This window comes from Salvelinus namaycush, chromosome 8 (assembly GCF_016432855.1).
Source record: "Salvelinus namaycush isolate Seneca chromosome 8, SaNama_1.0, whole genome shotgun sequence".
Lineage (NCBI taxonomy): Eukaryota > Metazoa > Chordata > Actinopteri > Salmoniformes > Salmonidae > Salvelinus > Salvelinus namaycush.
The window spans coordinates 58,922,217-58,940,681 of record NC_052314.1 but is presented as its reverse complement, the minus strand read 5'-3'; the positions used below and the strand labels follow the sequence as shown (position 1 = coordinate 58,940,681).

The 18,465-nt window shown below is 44.4% G+C and overlaps 2 protein-coding genes across 2 annotated transcripts in view; both read left to right on the top strand.

The window, feature by feature from the left end:
* The window catches only part of LOC120052919 (zinc finger protein with KRAB and SCAN domains 1-like), a 40,810-nt gene extending 36,171 nt beyond the window's left edge, over nt 1-4,639 (top strand). The window contains exon 6 of the mRNA XM_039000151.1: nt 3,320-4,639. Within this exon, the coding sequence (XP_038856079.1) occupies nt 3,320-4,284 (965 nt within the window). The 3' untranslated portion in view covers nt 4,285-4,639. The remainder of the gene's footprint in view (nt 1-3,319) is intronic.
* Nucleotides 4,640-13,191: 8,552 nt separating this feature from the next.
* LOC120052966 (gastrula zinc finger protein XlCGF48.2-like) lies at nt 13,192-17,580 on the top strand. The gene is made up of 3 exons (XM_039000213.1): nt 13,192-13,634; nt 16,119-16,249; nt 16,451-17,580. The coding sequence occupies exons 1-3, from the start codon at nt 13,352-13,354 to the stop codon at nt 17,519-17,521; spliced, it is 1,485 nt and encodes a 494-aa protein (XP_038856141.1). The 5' UTR covers nt 13,192-13,351; the 3' UTR covers nt 17,522-17,580.
* Nucleotides 17,581-18,465: the final 885 nt, after the last annotated feature.

Genomic DNA, 18,465 nt, shown 5'->3' with positions numbered 1-18,465 from the left:
GGTCCTATAGACAGATACTCCAATCTCCGCTGTGGGGCTTTGCAGCTCCTTCGGAGTTATCTTTGGTCTCTTTGTTGCCTCTCTGATTAATGCCCTCCTTGCCTGGTCTATGAGTTTGGGTGGGCGGCCCTCTCTTGGCATGTTTATTTTGGTGCCATATTCTTTCCATTTTTTAATAATAGATTTAATGGTGCTCCTTGGGATGTTCAAAGTTTCTGATATTTTTTATAACCCAACCCTGATCTGTACTTCTCCACAACTTTGTCCCTGACCTGTTTAGAGAGCTCCTTGGTCTTCATGGTGCCGCTTGCTTGGTGGTGCCCCTTGTTTAGTGGTGTTGTAGACTCTGGGGCCTTTCAGAACAGGTATATATATACTGAGATCATGTGACACTTAAATTGCACACAGGTGGACTTTATTTAACTAATTATGTGACTTCTGAAGGTAATTGGTTGTACCAGATCTTATTTAGGTGCTTCATAGCAAAGGGGGTGAATACATATGCACGCACCGCTTTTCCGTTTTTTACTTTTTATAATTTTGTGAAACAAGTAATTTTTTTCATTTCACTTGTAAGATCTGGCATTTGTCAGCAACGTCTGAGCAGAGGAACACTACTGACATGTTACAGATATCTAGTGCCGACTGCACAGTAAATGACGTGGTACGCAATCATTGGTTGATGCATGTAACATCTGAGCAGGGGAAGCAATATCTGCCGTGCTACTCATGGCAACGTCATCTCGCTGAGTCTACATTTAAATTAAAGTAAATCTCAATGTGACCCGGCAGATTCAGAAGCTTAAACTCCATTAGGGAAAAAAGCTTAACTCTATTAGATTTTTGCACAATTATCTTTAGAAAAAACAACTACAACTGAACATAATTCATGATGGATTTTATTTAAGTTTGTTTTGGAGTCAAAGATAGTTTCAGTATAGTTGTAGTTTTTCAAATGAGTTTGTTAATTATTTTATTTCAGTTTACTAAATTGTTTTTTCATGATTAGTTTGTTTTAGTTTACTTTAAAAACCTTGTATATAATAACCTTGTATATAATAACCTTGTATAAACAGTGCACCCGGAAAGTATTCAGACCCCTTGACTTTCTCGACATTGTTACGTTACAGCCTTATTCTAAAATTGATGAACAAATAAATACAGTTGAAGTCGGAAATTTACATACACATTATTAGTAATTAAAACTCGTTTTTCAACCACTCCACAAATTTTTTGTTAACAAACTATAGTTTTAGAAAGTTGGTTAGGACATCTACTTTGCATGACACAAGTCATTTTTCCAACAATTGTTTACAGACAGATTATTTCACTTATAATTCACTGTATCACAATTCCAGTGGGTCAGAAGTTTACATACACTAAGTTGACTGTGCCTTTAAACAGCTTGGAAAATTCCAGAAAAGGATGTCATGGCTTTAGAAGCTTCTGATAGTCTAATTGACATAATTTGAGTCAATTTGAGGTGTACCTGTGGATGTATTTCAAGGCCTACCTTCAAACTCAGCACCTCTTTGCTTGACATAGTCACCTGGAATGCATTTCAATTAACAGGTGTGCCTTGTTAAAAGTTAATTGTGAAATGTATTTTCTTCTTAATGCGTTTGAGCCAATCAGTTGTGTTGTGACAAGGTAGAGTTGGTATACAGAAGATAGCCTATTTGGTAAAATACCAACTCCATAATATGGCAAGAACAGCTCAAATAAGCAAAGAGAAACAACAGTCCCTCATTACTTTAAGACATGAAGGTCAGTCAATCCAGAAAATGTCAACTTTGAAAGTCACCTTAAGTGCAGTCGCAAAAAACATCAAGCGCTATGATGAAACTGGCTATGGAAGACCCAGAGTTACCTCTACTGCAGATGATAAGTTCATTAGAGTTACCAGCCTCAGAAATCGGCAATTAACTGTACTTCAGATTGCAGCCAAAAGAAATGCTTCACGGAGTTCAAATAACAGACACATCTCAACATCAACTGCTTGAATCAAACAGAAAACACGACTAAAGGACACCAATAAGAAGAACAGACTTGTTTGGTCCAAGAAACATGACCAATGGTCATTAGACCGGTGGAAATCTCTCCTTTGGTCTGATGAGTCCAAATGAAAGATTTTGGGTTCCAATTGCCATGTCTGTGAGATGCAGAGTAGGTGAACGGATCATCTCCGCATGTGTGTTTCCCACCGTGAAGCATGGAGGAGGAAGTGTGATGGTGTGGGGGTGCTTTGCTGGTGAAACTGTCAGGGATTTATTTAGAATTCAAGGCACACTTAACCAGCATGGCTACAACAGCATTCTGCAGCGATACACCATCCCGTCTGGTTTTCGCTTAGTGGGACTATCATTTGTTTTTCAACAGGACAATGACCCAACACACACCTCCAGGCTGTGTAAGGGCAGCTGGTTGTCCTTCTGGAAGGTTCTCCCATCTCCACAGAGGAACTCTGTAGCTCTGTCAGAGTGACCATCAGGTTCTTGGTCACCTCCCTAACCAAGGCCCTTCTCCCCGGATTGCTCAGTTTGGCCAGGCAGCCAGCTCTAGGAAGATTATTGGTGGTTCCAAGCTTCTTCCATTTAAGAATGATGGAGGCCACTGTGTTCTTGGGGACCTTTAATGCTGCAGACATTTTTTGGTACCCTTCCCCAGATCTTCGCCCCGACACAATCCTGTCTCGGAGATCTACGGACAATTCCTTTGACCTCATGGCTTGGTTTTTTCTCTGACATGCACTGTCTACTGTGGGACCTTATACAGACAGGTCTGTGCCTTCCCAAATCATGTCCAATAAAAAATGTTTTACCACAGGTGGAATCCAATCAAGTTGTAGAAACATGTCAAGGATGATCAGTGGAAACAGGATACACCTGAGCTCAATTTCGAGTGTCATAGAAAAGGGTCTGAATACTTATGTAAATAAGGTATTTGTGTTTTTTATTTCTAAAAACCTGTTTTGGCTTTGTCATTTTGGGGTATTGTGTGTAGATTGATGAGAAAAAACATTTATTAAATCAATTTTAGAATAAGGTTGTAACTTAACAAAATGTGGAAAAGGGGAAGGGGTCTGAATTCTTTCTGAAGGCACTGTAATGACCAGTAATAGATCTTCAATGGGAATAGGGATGTACCTGGATATTTTTTTCTTAAATTTCATTCATGAAATTAAATCAATACAACTTATGTTTACATACAAAGCACACATTATAATGTATGAACTTGACCAGGTAATTGACAAAAAAAACTCCATATGTAAAGTTTTCTGCCATGTTTGTAAAGTCTATTTTCTAACTTCTTCCTGCAGGTGGTTGGCTGGAGGCTAACAGAGGAGACTGGGTGGCCATCTTGGATTCCCAGACCCAAACGGGTGCAGCCAAGGGTCCAGGGTACATCATCACCGAGCAGGCCAGGACCAAAGGCGACTTAGTGGAGGCCAGTGGATGGGACAGCATCCTCAACTCTGAGCTGGGGAACAACACTGTTAACCACAACCAGAAACAGACAATTGAACACAAAACAACAACAAAACTAAATCTCCAAGACAACAGACTGGCTGAGACCAGGACGAGGCGTCGATTTGGTCTACGAGGATGGGGAGGTGTTGGTATGCGGCAGGAGAGAACAGACATAGACTCGGCTAGCGATGCTCCATCCTGTTCTTATAGTTGTGATTCAGAGAGACTGATGGCGCCTCAGATTAACTCCCTGACAGGTGCTGCCTTCAGCCTGCCTTCTATAGGATCTATCAACTGGAACATGGACCCTGCGACAACACAGACACTCCCTGTCTTCCGTCCTCACACTCTCCTAATGTTAAACCAGACCTCAGACAATGCCAGAGTCTCAACACTAAATGGCTACACAAGCCCATTAACAAATGAGAGTAGCAGAGACGGAATCAGGAAAGGTGGCAGTGCCAAAGAGAAGCGCTTCCACTGTTCATTCTGTGGGAAAGCCTTCACTTTCCCCAAACAGGTGGAGATCCACCAGAGGATGCACACGGGGGAGAAACCTTTTGGCTGCCACCTGTGCCGGGCCAGTTTCTCAGACTCATCAAACCTGAAGAGGCACCAGAGGGTCCACACAGGGGAGAAACCCTACAGCTGCCCCCAGTGTGAGAAGAGGTTCTCCCATCAGCACCAGCTAAAGATGCACCTGAAAGTCCACACGGGAGAGAGGCCGTTTGCCTGTACGCACTGTGGGAAGAGGTTCTCAGAGAGGAGCTACCTCAGGATACACCAGAAGAAAATGCACACGGCCCATGTATAGAGTATAGTGGTGACATGTAATGTAGTACTAGTTAGTATGTTTGTAGTCAATTCTGTTGTTTTTGGATGTAGTTGGGAACTGGATGAGGTGAACTGAGTATGATGAGGCAGAGTAGATTATGTGGTGATGTTTATTGTGATGCTGTCTGTAAAAATACTTCAACCTTGTCCTGTTGTTTGATGCTGGGGTTTTATGAGGAAATGATAGTCCCTTAATTAATGTTTACTTGACATGAAGTAGTAAAGATGTGTGTAATGTGATGTTGAACTGTTTCCAAAGTATTCTAAAACAAATTTGATCAAAGTGAGGGTACCAGATTTACAGAAAAGGTAAAGTGTTACCACAGTGAGAAAATGTATTCTACTTGTCACATGTATTATTTTGTGAAATAAAAGTTCTGTACTTCACGTTGTGAGCGTAGGAACATTTTGTTGAAATGAAATACAACATTTTATCTGTGCTGACTGGCTTGTTTTTTTGTATCATTGAAGGGACTGAGTTTCCCTTATCTCAGTGGAACCAAAAGATTCTTGAAGTATTATTATTTGAAGTATTATTATTTTTTATAATGAAGTATTATTTTTTATAATAAACTCCAAGTAAGTTGAGCCAAAGGGGTAAGTTGAGCAACCCTTGTTTCTAGGTAACCATACACACACACAATAATTTCACCAAATAAGTCATAATTTCATGGAGTCTGTGAAGGAAGAAACGACATGGAAAAAGTGGTAAGCAAGTTAGGTCCAAAAAACAGATTCAGTGGAATGAATGTATTCGAGGTTTCATAATGCTTGTATCTAAACCAAAATGTATAATTTTGAGATTGTTCTATACATCATTTGGGGTCTCTATAAGCTTGAGGTCCTAAACATAGCATGAAAGTGCATCCATGTAGCTGTATGGTCAAAATAATATAGTCAAAATGTTTGCCTTGGGGTAAGTTGAGCCAATGGAAGTGTTTTACTCCCTGGTGTAATGCAAGGCATTATCACTGTTATATGAGGTTACAACAGGGCCTGGTCTATGGTAAAAGTGTTTTTTTAAAGTACAAAGTGTTTGTTAGGTGATAAGCCTGTGTTAAACTATGCTTAAAATTATTTTGAAAAAGCGATTGTGTTGAATTGTGTTTTGGACATAAAGATAGACATGGCTTTATAGGAGGCTTAACTTGCCCTGTCCCGCAGCTCAACTTACCACATACCACTTTCTTTTTTTGGACAAGCTATTTTTTCAAAAGTGTAATGTTTACATGAATTCATGAACTTCCAGAGATACACAACATCCTGAAATATGTGTAGATATCTTTGATAGAAAGAATATACTATATTCCCCTTGACGGAGTGATACTGAATGTAAACAATTTACCCCACGCCTCCCTACTTGAACCACAGTGTTAGAGATGGGCTTGACTGTGGTTAACATGTTATAATATCATGTAATATATAATAATATATGCCATTTAGCAGATACTTATCTAAAGCGACTTAGTCGTGCGTACATACCTTTTTCCGTATGGGTGGTCTCGGAAATCGAACCCACTATCCTGGCATTGCAAGCGCCATGCTCTACTAACTGAGCTAAAGTGGACTGCAGAGGGGTCATGTCATGTTTCTGTGTGTACAGCAGAGTTTCTTATATAAACCTTTTTATGCTCTTCTGTACAATTTGTGTTTACAGTCTGCAGTCCACGAAGACCTCCTGATATCCAATGTTACTGGTGGGAAAGACTGGACCTCTGAAGCGGCTGGTCACAAACCCTAGCCACGGATCAGAACCATGGATAAGGAGCCGTTGATCTTTTTTCCTGAGTTGGAACCGAGGCCGAACCATGAGGGACAGAGAGTCCACCACCACTACATAGAACACAACCAGTGGACAGGTGGACTGAACAACCTCAGTCCTGGTGGTCATCAGAGAGAGAGAGGCTCCAGTCAGAGATCCAGTCTGCAGCCCAGACCCTTCTCTTCACAGTCTTAGTGCAGGGATGGAGCAGGGCCTGGGGCTGATAGAGATAGACCCTCCTGTTCCTATGATACAAACACCACAGTATCCATGATGAACAGAGCAGGTCACCCTGGGCTTTCCTCAGTTACCTCAGGATTACCTCATCAAAACAGACAGTCAGGATGGGTGTTCACCACAGGAGGTATCTAGCCTAAGACAGCACACAATCCCAACAACACTCAAACAATGGCTAGAGGTCAAGGAGGGAGCTCAAAGACTAACCAACTGAGGGTGGGGGCTCCTGCTTCTGCCTCCTCTGGTGTCATTGGGTCACAACGTGGGAGGCCGAGCATTAGGACGGACGCAGACAAGCCATACGCCTGCCCCACGTGTGGGAGGCGCTTTGCTGAGGCAAACTATGTGAAGAAGCACCAGACAGTTCACACCAAGGACAGGCCCTTTAAGTGCAAACTATGTTACATGAGCTTGTCTTTCCTGACTAACCTTATCAGACATAGGAGAGTCCACGATGAGGAGATATTGTAGCAGTGTGGCTTGAGATATACACAGGGTATATCTGGGATAGTTATCATGTCTAGTGTCTTGGGGTAAGAGGGTAATTAACCACATTCCCCTTATTAACCCTTTGTTAACTTGTGCTTTGAAACAAGCTTGAGTAAATACAGTGGGGCAAAAAAGTATTTAGTCAGCCACCAATTGTGCAAGTTCTCCCACTTGTCACGTTCTGACCTTTATTTTCCTTTGTTTTTGTCTTTAGTTAGTATGGTCAGGGCTTGAGTTGGGGTGGGCAGTCTATGTTGTGTTTCTATTTTGAGGTTTCTCATTTGGCCTGATATGGTTCTCAATCAGAGGCAGGTGTTTTGCATTGTCTCTGATTGGGAACCATATTAAGGTAGCCTGTTTTCACTGTTGGTTTGTGGGTGATTGTTCCTGTTCGTGTGTTCCTGGTTTTTTCTGTGTTCACTAGTTCGGGACTGTAGCTTCGTTGGTTTTTCGTTTGTTTATTGTTTTTGTTCATATTGAGAAGTATTCTAATAAATTATGGATACGCACCACGCTGCGCTTTGGTCCTCCTCTCCTTCTACCGACGAAAGACGTTACAGATTCACCCACCAACCAAGGACCAAGCAGCGTGGTATCGGGCAGCAGCGATCGCAGGACTCCTGGACCTGGGAGGAGATTCTGGATGGGAAAGGACCCTGGTCACAGGCTGGGGAATATCGCCGTCCCAAACCAGAGCTGGAGGCAGCGAAAGCTGAGCGGCGGCGATATGAGGAGGCAGCACGGCAGCGCGACAGGTACGAGAGGCAGCCCCCAATTTTTTTGGGGGGGGAGGCACACGGGGAGACTGGCTAAGCCAGGTAGCAGACCAGAGCTCACTCCTCGTGCTTATTATAAGCAGCGCGTTACTGGTCAGGCACCGTGTTATGCGGTTAAGCGCACGGTGTCGCCAGTACGTGCCCATAGCCCGGTGCGCTATAGGGCAGCCCCCCGAAAGTGTCATGCGAGTGTGGGCATCCAGCCAGGGCGTATTGTGCCTGCTCAGTGTGTCTGGTCTCCGGTACGCCGTTTCGGTCCAGGTTATCCTGCGCCGGCTCTGCGTGCTGTGTCTCCGGGGCGCTGGGAGGGTGCAGTGCGTCCTATGCCTGCGCTCCGCTCGTGCCGGGCAAATGTGGGAGTGGAGCCTAAGGGAGAGGTGCGTGTAGTAGGCACTAGCTCTCCAGTGCTCACCCACAGCCCGGTTCAACCTGTGCCTGCACTCTGGAGGGTCCGGGCTAGAGTAGTATTCCAGCCTGGGGGAGTGGTGCCAAGGCTGCGCACCAGAGCTCCAGTGCTCCCCCACAGCCCGGTCCTTCAGGTGCCTCCTCCTAACACCAAGCCTCCTGTAGGTCTCCCCAGCCTGGTGGGTCCTGTGGCAGCCCCACGCACCAGGCTGTCTCTCCGTCTCCTCCCTACAGGTGTGCCCGTCTGTCCAGCGCCGCCTACGCTGCCCGTCTGTCCAGCGCCGCCTGCGCTGCCCGTCTGTCCAGCGCCGCCTGCGCTGCCCGTCTGCCCAGCGCCGCCTGCGCTGCCCGTCTGCCCAGCGCCGTCTGAGCCGACGTCTGCCCAGCGCCGTCAGAGCCGCCCGTCTGTCCTGAGCCGTCAGAGCCACCGGTCTGTCCTGAGCCGTCAAAGCCGCCCGTCTGTCCTGAGCCGTCAGAGCCGCCTGTCTGTCCTGAGCCGCCAGAGCCGTCCGTCAGTCAGGAGCCGCCAGAGCCGCCCGCCAGCCAGGAGCCGCCAGAGCCGCCCGCCAGCCAGGAGCCGCCAGAGCCGCCCGCCAGCCAGGAGCCGCCAGAGCCGCCCGCCAGCCAGGAGCCGCCAGAGCCGCCCGCCAGCCAGGAGCCGCCAGAGCAGCCCGCCAGCCAGGAGCCGCCAGAGCCGTCAGTCAGCCAGGAGCCGCCAGAGCCGTCAGTCAGCCAGGACCTGCCAGAGCCGTCAGTCAGCCAGGACCTGCCAGAGCCGTCAGTCAGCCAGGAGCTGCCAGAGCTGCCTGTTAAGCCGGCGATGCCGGAATTGCCTTTCACTCCGGCGCTGCCGGAGTCGCCCACCTGTCCGGCGCTGCCGGAGTCGTCCTTTACTCCGGTGCTGCCGGAATCTCCCGTCCATTCGGGACCCATGGCTAGGGTCCCCAGTCAGAGGTCGGCGGCAAGGAGCGCCGCTCGTAAGAGGCCACGGGGGCGGTTGAGGTGGACTAAAACTATGGTTAAGTGGGGTCCACGTCCCGCGCCAGAGCCGCCACCGCGGACAGACGCCCACCCAGACCCTCCCCTATAGGTTCAGGTTTTGCGGCCTGAGTCCGCACCTTTGGGGGTGGGTACTGTCACGTTCTGACCTTTATTTTCCTTTGTTTTTGTCTTTAGTTAGTATGGTCAGGGCGTGAGTTGGGGTGGGCAGTCTATGTTATGTGTTTCTATGTTGAGGTTTGTCATTTGGCCTGATATGGTTCTCAATCAGAGGCAGGTGTTTTGCATTGTCTCTGATTGGGAACCATATTAAGGTAGCCTGTTTTCACTGTTGATTTGTGGGTGATTGTTCCTGTTCGTGTGTTCCTGTTTTTTTCTGTGTTCACTAGTTCGGGACTGTAGCTTCGTTGGTTTTTCGTCTGTTTATTGTTTTTGTTCATATTGAGAAGTATTCTAATAAATTATGGATACGCACCACGCTGCGCTTTAGTCCTCCTCTCCTTCTACCGACGAAAGACGTTACACCACTTAAAAAGATGAGAGGCCTGTAATTTTCATCATAGGTACACTTCAACTATGACAGACAAAATGAGAAGAAAAAAAATCCAGAAAATCACATTGTAGGATTTTTAATGAATTTATTTGCAAATTATGGTGGAAAATAAGTATTTGGTCAATAACAAAAGTTTATCTCAATACTTTGTTATATACCCTTTGTTGGCAATGACAGAGGTCAAACGTTTTCTGTAAGTCTTCACAAGGTTTTCACACACTGTTGCTGGTATTTTGGCCCATTCCTCCATGCAGATCTCCTCTAGAGCAGTGATGTTTTGGGGCTGTTGCTGGGCAACACTCCAGGACCTTGAAATGCTTCTTACGAAGCCACTCCTTCGTTGCCCGGGCGGTGTGTTTGGGATCATTGTCATGCTGAAAGACCCAGCCACGTTTCATCTTCAATGCCCTTGCTGATGGAAGGAGGTTTTCACTCAAAATCTCACGATACATGGCCCCATTCATTCTTTCCTTTACACGGATCAGTCGTCCTGGTCCCTTTGCAGAAAAACAGCCCCAAAGCATGATGTTTCCACCCCCGTGCTTCACAGTAGGTATGGTGTTCTTTGGATGCAACTCAGCTTTCTTTGTCCTCCAAACACGACGAGTTGAGTTTTTACCAAAAAGTTCTATTTTGGTTTCATCTGACCATATGACATTCTCCCAATCTTCTTCTGGATCATCCAAATGCTCTCTAGCAAACTTCAGACGGGCCTGGACATGTACTGGCTTAAGCAGGGGGACACGTCTGGCACTGCAGGATTTGAGTCCCTGGCGGCGTAGTGTGTTACTGATGGTAGGCTTTGTTACTTTGGTACCAGCTCTCTACAGGTCATTCACTAGGTCCCCCCGTGTGGTTCTGGGATTTTTGCTCACCGTTCTTGTGATCATTTTGACCCCACGGGGTGAGATCTTGCGTGGAGCCCCAGATCGAGGGAGATTATCAGTGGTCTTGTATGTCTTCCATTTCCTAATAATTGCTCCCACAGTTGATTTCTTCAAACAAAGCTGCATACCTATTGCAGATTCAGTCTTCCCAGCCTGGTGCAGGTCTACAATTTTGTTTCTGGTGTCCTTTGACAGCTCTTTGGTCTTGGCCATAGTGGAGTTTGGAGTGTGACTGTTTGAGGTTGTGGACAGGTGTCTTTTATACTGATAACAAGTTCAAACAGGTGCTATTAATACAGGTAATGAGTGGAGGACAGAGGAGCCTCTTAAAGAAGAAGTTACAGGTCTGTGAGAACCAGAAATCTTGCTTGTTTGTAGGTGACCAAATACTTATTTTCCACCATAATTTGCAAATAAATTCATTAAAAATCCTACAATGTGATTTTCTGGATTTTTTTTCTTCTCATTTTGTCTGTCATAGTTGAAGTGTACCTATGATGAAAATTACAGGCCTCTCTCATCTTTTTAATTGGGAGAACTTGCACAATTGGTGGCTGACTAAATACTTTTTTGCCCCACTGTACCTGTTTTTAGAGGGACGGTAAATCTAGTCAAGAACAAGGACAGTTGAATATTAACCTTACTAAGGTGATGAAGATAGAATAAAGTAATTCTAATATTTTCTACTCTATTCTTGCTAACACACTGTTCTTTCTAAACAAGTCTGCTCTCAGCTTGAAAGATACTGATCATAGGAGATTTGATGTGTAAAGTGATAAGCAGTCCCGTAATTTAAAGAACAGCGTGTACACCTTTTTCATTTAACCACACCCTTCGAGCTATGATGCCAACCAATAAGATCCCTTCTCTTCAGTGTCAACAGAAGTGGAGCTAGCTAGCTAGTTAGCTTGACCGGCGGGCACTTGGAGGAAGAATGGTGGATGGCGAGATGACACGAGGCAGAAAGAAGGGAGAAAGGCACAAACCGTACAAATCTCTGCGAAATACATGCAAAGTACTTTCTCTCATGAGTCAACTACAGCAGAGATAATTACATGTTCCTCTCCTGAAAAGCATGAGATGGAGTCAGCAGTGGTGTTAAGTACTTAAGTAAAAAATATTTTAAAATACTGCTTAAGTAGTTTTTTTAGGTATCTGTACTTTACTATTTATATTTTTGGACAGGAAAGTGGTCCAATTCACTAACTTATCAAGAGAACATCCATGGTCATCCCTACTGCTTCTGATCTGGAGGACTCACTAAACACAAATGCTTCGTTTGTAAATTATGTCTGCGTGTTGTAGTGTGCCCCTAGCTATCCGTACATTTTAAAAACAAGAAAATTGTGCCTTCTGATTTTCGTATTATAAGCAATTAAAAAATGATTCACACTTTTACTTTTACTTTTGATACTTTAGTATATTTTTGTAATTAGATTTACTTTAGATACTTAAGTATATTTAAAACCAAATACTTTTAGACATTTACTCAAGTATTATTTTTCTGGATGACTTTCACTTTTACTTGAGTCATATGAGTCATCTACAAAAGGTATCTTTACTTTTACTCAAATATGACAATTGGGTACTTTTCCAACAATGGGAGTCGGATAGTGAAAGCTTAGAAATCAAACCTGACAAAAGTGAAGAAAAAGAACCTGAAGACTTCTGAGCCTCACCCCAATCATCAGGAAAATGCCTGAGATGACTCTTGTGATTTGTGGAGAAAGTGAATTCATGCCTTTTGGCCAACCAATTTGTGGTATCCGGCTGCGTGGAGAAGGAGTTGTGTATTGTTATCTCAGTCAAAGCATCTAGAAGTGGACTTACTGTTTTTCTGTGTGTCTTCCACCCAGAAGGAGCGGGCACTCCACATCTCGCTCCTTGGGACAAGAGCTGTGTCTTGCTTTGCTATCTGGAGTAGAGCACAAAGGAGTGATAACTGGGGTGGCTTTGAGTGTTGAGGTGGAACAACTGAAGTTGAGGATCCCTGGTGTCTGTGATGCACGCCGTTTGGTGGAACGCAGACCCGGTGGCGAGCGCGATATTGAGGAGACCCTGTCTATCCTTCAGAGTTTTGATGTTGAGTGTTTACCTGATAAAGTCATGCTAGGACATGTCAGGTATCCCATAAGAGCTTTTGTTCTGAACCTACTACGGTGTTTCAGGTGCCAAGTGTATGGTCATGTTACAGCAGTATGTAGGAGGGAAATTCTGACGTTTGAGAAGTGTACAGGAGGGCATGGGACAAAGGAGTGTGTAGTTTTGGTGGAAAAAGTGGTGCTTCAATTGTGGTGGTGTTGCTGGGGGTCAGAAATGTGCGAGTGAGGAAAGTAGATGGTGATGGGAAAAGAGTGAGGCTGGGTGAGGGAGCCTGAGAGGATCCCTGTGACTCGTAGGCCAGTACAGAGTGACCCGGACAGTTTGTGTGTTAGTACGTTTGGCTTCTTATCATTTATCGCTATGGTCATTAATTGTACCACACAGATGGAGAAGAAATCCCAGAAGATAGGTTTGGTAGTAGCAGCAGCAGAGAAGTTTTTTGGGTGTCAGATTTTAGTGCAGAAGAACTACACAGGGTTTTAAGAGAAGGGGTTCCAGCCTCCCAGGCCGACGGCCTGTAGTGGGATATATGTAGGGTTAGATGGTGGTGCCCTTTTTCCGTGAACAAAATGTGCAATTCAATCTCTGACCTGTGAAAGGCAGCAAAACGCAACAAAGCGTCTAGTCGGCCGGAAAACCACATGAAGAAGACAATTTAAACGGAAGTGAACAGTAACCAAGAACAATTTTTACGTTAGCGTTTTTATTGTTGTTATTTAGACGTTTATTAAAACCTTGCATAGCATCACATACTTACCCCGGGTACTATTTTATTCGCGTTGGAGACAGGTTAGGTTGATGTTATCTAGGTAACGCTAGGTAGCTAGCTTCTAACAATGGCTAACTGTATGGTTTTTCACACTCAAATAGCCTCCATCATGGAGGTGCTAGCGAATGCAGCCGTTGCAGAGATCTGTAAGCTCGTAGACAACGACTATGCAGTGTTTCGTTTGGAAATAACTCAAAGACAAAAAGAAAACAGGGCATTGCAGAGGAAACTACAGCTACTGGAACTGAAGGTGCCACGGGACCGCGCTGACAAGACAATGCGAGAGCGCATTCTCGCCAGTCGTCCCAGAAGTGTCAAGATCCTCGACAGATACAGAGGAACCGCAAGAGGTACATAAGGGGCTATTTATGTGTGGGAAATTCCGTAATTATATGTGGGGGTTTTAATACGATTACGGAACCAAAGGATCTGGTATCTCAGTCAATTTCATACATTTAAATACACATTTTGAAACTTGAACAAAACTATTTATAAAGTGATATCTGATTAAATATGGTGTTGAAGTCGCATACCGCAATCTGAACCCTCCTGCAGAAACAAGGATGTTTAAAAATATATATACTCGTTGCACAGTTGTCAGAAAATGTACAGTATCTGTCAAAAGTGTGGACACCTACTCATTCAAGGGTTTTTATTTATTTGTACTATGTTCTACATTGTAGAATAATAGTGAAGACATCAAAACTATGAAATAACACTGTTAAACAAATCAAAACATATTTGATATTCTTCAAAGTAGCCACCCTTTGCCTTGATGACAGCTTTGCACACTCTTGGCATTCTCTCAACCAGGCTCATGAGGTAATCACCTGGAATACATTTCAATTAACAGATGTGCCTTGTTAATTTGTGGAATTTCTTTCCTTAATGATTTTGAGCCAATCAGTTGTGTTGTGACAAGGTAGGGGTGTTATACAGAAGATAGCCCTATTTGGTAAAAGACCAAGTCCATATTATGGCAAGAACAGCTCAAATAAGTAAGAACTTTAAAGAACTTTGAACATTTCTTCAAGTGCAGTCGCAAAATCCATCAAGTGCATCATGAAACTGCCTCTCATGAGGACCGCCACAGGAAGGGAAGACCCAGTTACCTCTGCTGCAGAGGATACGTTCATTAGAGTTAACTGCACCTCAGATTGCAGCCCAAATAAATGCTTCACAGAGTTCAAGTAACAGACACATCTCAACATCAACTGTTCAGAGGAGACTGTGTGAATCAGCCCTTCATGGTTGAATTGCTGCAAAGAAACTACTACTAAAGGATACCAATAATAAGAAGAGACTTTCTTGGGCCAAGAAACACAAGCAATGGACATTAGACCCGTGAAAATCTGTCCTTTGGTCTGATGTCCAAATTTGAGATGATTGGTTCCAACCGCCGTGTCTTTGTGAGACGCAGAGTAGGTGAACGGATGATCTCCGCATGTGTTGTTCCCACCATGAAGCATGGAGGAGGAGATGGTGTGCTGGTGCTTTGCTGGTGACACTGTCAGTGATTTATTTAGAATTCAAGGCACACTTAACCAGCATGGCTACCACAGCATTCTGCAGCGATACGCCATCCCATCTGGTTTGTGCTTAGTGGGACTATAATTTGTTTTTCGACAGGACAATAACCCAACACACACCTCCAGGCTGTTCAAGGGCTATTTGACCAAGAAGGAGAGTGATGGAGTGCTGCATCAGATGACCTGGCCTCCACAATCATCCAACTTCAACCCAGCTGAGTTGGTTTGGAATGAGTTGGACCGTGGAGTGAAGGAAAAGCAGCCAACAAATGCTCAGCATATGTGGGAACTCCTTCAAGACTGTTGGAAAAGCATTCCTCATGAAGCTGGTTCAGAGAATGCCAAGAGTATGCAAAGCTGTCATCAAGGCAAAGGTTAGCTACTTTGAAGAATCAAAAATATTTTGTTTTGTTTAACACTTTTTTTGGTTACAACATGATTCCATATGTGTTATTTCATAGTTTTGATGTCTTCACTATTATTCTACAATGTAGAAAATAGTAAACATAAAGAAAAACCCTTGAATGAGTAGGTGTGTCCAAACTTTTGACTTGTACTGTATGTATAAATCCCAAGTCTGTCTTTCATGGTGTCTTTGATTCTCACGTGGATGACTCTACTAAAGAATTATGGTGGACAATAATATACGTTGTGAACAGTAAAATTTGGAAGACAAGATGCATTATGACTATGAAATAACATTTTGTTCAATTAAAAAAAGTATAATAATCAAAACGGAACTAAAAAAGAGGAAATAAGATAAACTACCACGGACACTATAAAATCTGTACATCACGTTATGTAATTATGAACTAAAATGTATTGTGAAACTTGAATTGTATTTATGTGAAATATTTATGGTTGTAAAAAGTTAACTTCAATAAAGATGATTTTTTTTTAAAGAAAAAAAGGCAAGAGGTACATTTTGTCGTCTTTTCCCCTCTGCGCATATGTGACTTTAAATGTGTTAACCACATTTGGTTAACCAGAATTGCGTCTTGGTCAGTTTGTGGATTGTATGCAATAATTCCCCTGATTTTATTTAGCTATCTTGCACAAAGACACTATCATATTCTAACCAGATTCTTGATTTACTGCATTTCCTATTATTTACTAATTGAAAACAATGTGATGCATGGAACATAATCTACTGATCTATAAATAGTGTATCAAGAAGTTATTTGAAGTGTTACCTTACATCCTTGCCAATTCTAGAGTGTCAAAACTGTCATTGGTGTACAACATGGCTTTGAGCATTGACAGTAGCTAACCTAACCACCTCTTTTCCCCCAATCACTGTCTCAGTTGAAGGACATCTTACTGGAGGCTACAGGAGCTTTGTGAAGCCAGCGGGACACAATACATGTAGAGATGAGCAACCAATCACTGTTGATGAGGGGAGTGGAACCTCAACCCAGCACGTTATCGTGATAGAGGTTAGTGTAATAGTATTACATCAAAATTAGAGTACATCAAATGTGGCCAGTTCATTTCAGAAAGGCTCGCCTCAGCTATTCACTTGCTTACAAGTACATCCTAATTTATCTGTCATAGGGGAGCTTCTGAGACTTCCCCACGACATTATTACCGGTACATGAGTAGAATTTGGATAACAATCTCCCCTCTTCTTGTGTCAGGATGCAGAGCCTGCAGGTCCTGGGGTCAAGCTGGAGAGGTCTCAAGAAGAGGAGGACCCACGGCACAGCAAATGCATCCATACTGGAACGGCTGGAGCGCCCCCTGTAGCCACAGAGGACCCCGCCCAAGCGCCACCCATTACCCGACGAAACATCACGGAGGTCAGTGGAACGCTGAACGCCGTCCTCAAGTCAGAGACAGATACAGAGACTTTAACGGGGCTGGACCGACTGGGCTGTCCTCCTGCTCCCCACTCAGAGTATTTACTTTACGGTAACACGAGCCCAAGGACGGTTCTGTCCCACCAGGACTCAGGTGACACGTTACAGACTGGCAATGATCCGTCCTGTTCATACGCTGCAGAGATGATACCTGGTGACATGCCTATCGGCTTAGATACACAGACTAATCCATTGAGAGGGGACTGGAACCGGTACAGTAGTAGTGTATACTCTGACGTGTGCCTTGATAAGAAAGGGGAGGGTATAGTCGTAGATGAAGTGAAAGTGAAAGGCGACACTCCTCTGACATGGAATGCAGACGAGACTCACTTAGGAGAAGGACACTCGCAGGGCAACACCAGTGACTTCTTAGACTACAGGGAAAGCTTACAGACAAATCCAAATGTCGCAACCCACTCCCCTTTACACCCGCTCAGGGATCGCAACCCAGTGTCCACGTCGATGGTACCTTCCGATTCACACGGCCGCGTCCTTTTCGATCAGGTATTGAACTCAAACGACAGGGCTAGAGCCCAGGCTCAGGGAGGGGGAGCAACATCAGGTAATAGTAAAGAGAAACGGTTCCTCTGCATGTTCTGTAACAAAGGATTCAGCCGCCCCCAGAAGGTGGAGATCCACCAGAGGGTCCACACAGGGGAGAAACCCTACAGCTGTACCCAGTGTCACATGAGCTTTGCCCAGGCTTGCAACCTGAAGAGGCATCAGAGGGTCCACACAGGGGAGAAATCCTATAGCTGCCCACAGTGTGAAAAGAGGTTCTCCCACCAGCACCAGCTGAAGATGCACCTGAAGGTCCACACAGGAGAGAGGCCGTTCCCCTGTGTGTAGGGCTGTTACGGTGACCGTAATACCGCCACACCGGTGGTCACAAGTCATCACTGTAGTCAAATTCCACATGACCGTTGAGTCATGGTAACTGAGCTAATCAAACTGCACTCTGTAAATGAGTGGTGCTGATGGGCGTTAGTAGCCTACCAAACTTGCTAACGGCCATCAAGACGCTAATCGCATGGTACTCAACGCTCTATTGTCCCTCAAATCACTCTGACATCAATGCTAATGCATTTGAAAATCGCATCAAACCCTTCATGATTGAATTTGAATAATCTGCAGGGATCACAATAGCAGGAATACATGTGTGTTGCATTCTGTAAATACAGGTGTGTTGACCATGACTTTCAAGTTCCACATTTTTATATTGAAATAGACTTGCTGCTATTATCTGAAACGTCTCATCCATCGTCCAAACCACGCTCTCTATCTCTGCGCAGAGTGATTTGAGGGACAATAGAGCGTTGAGTACCAGGTCATTAGCATCTTGATGGCCGTTAGCAAGTTTGGTAACCTACTAACGCCCATCAGCACCATCCGTTTACAGAGCACAGTTTGAGTAGCCCAGTTACCATGACTCAACGGTCACGTGGAATTTGACTACAGTCATTCAGTTTCAAGTTCCACATTTTTATATTGACATAGACTTGCTGTTATTATCTGAAACGTCTCATCCATCCTCCAAACCATGCTCTCTCTCCCTGCGCTCCAAGTGGGTGAGAGGAGAGGGAGAGAAATGCATTGTGATTGCAACATTTCAAATTGCAGTTGTGGGAAAGTCACACAAATAGGCCTATTGTTGTGACTGTTGGAGAGAAGAGGGTCTCAGATGTCTTCGTGTTTTTTTTTTTTGTGATACCTAATTGGTAGTTTTGTCCCATCGCTGCAACTCCCGTACGGACTCGGACGAGGCGAAGGTCGAGAGCCATCCGTCCTCCGAA

Excerpts from the sequence above, each read along its gene's own strand:
- LOC120052966 (XM_039000213.1), top strand. The coding sequence starts at position 13,352 with ATGGCTAACTGTATGGTTTTTCACACTCAAATAGCCTCCATCATGGAG. Across the intron at positions 13,635-16,118 it reads ATACAGAGGAACCGCAAGAG|TTGAAGGACATCTTACTGGA; the intron begins GTACATAAGGGG and ends TCACTGTCTCAG. Across the intron at positions 16,250-16,450 it reads AGCACGTTATCGTGATAGAG|GATGCAGAGCCTGCAGGTCC; the intron begins GTTAGTGTAATA and ends TTCTTGTGTCAG.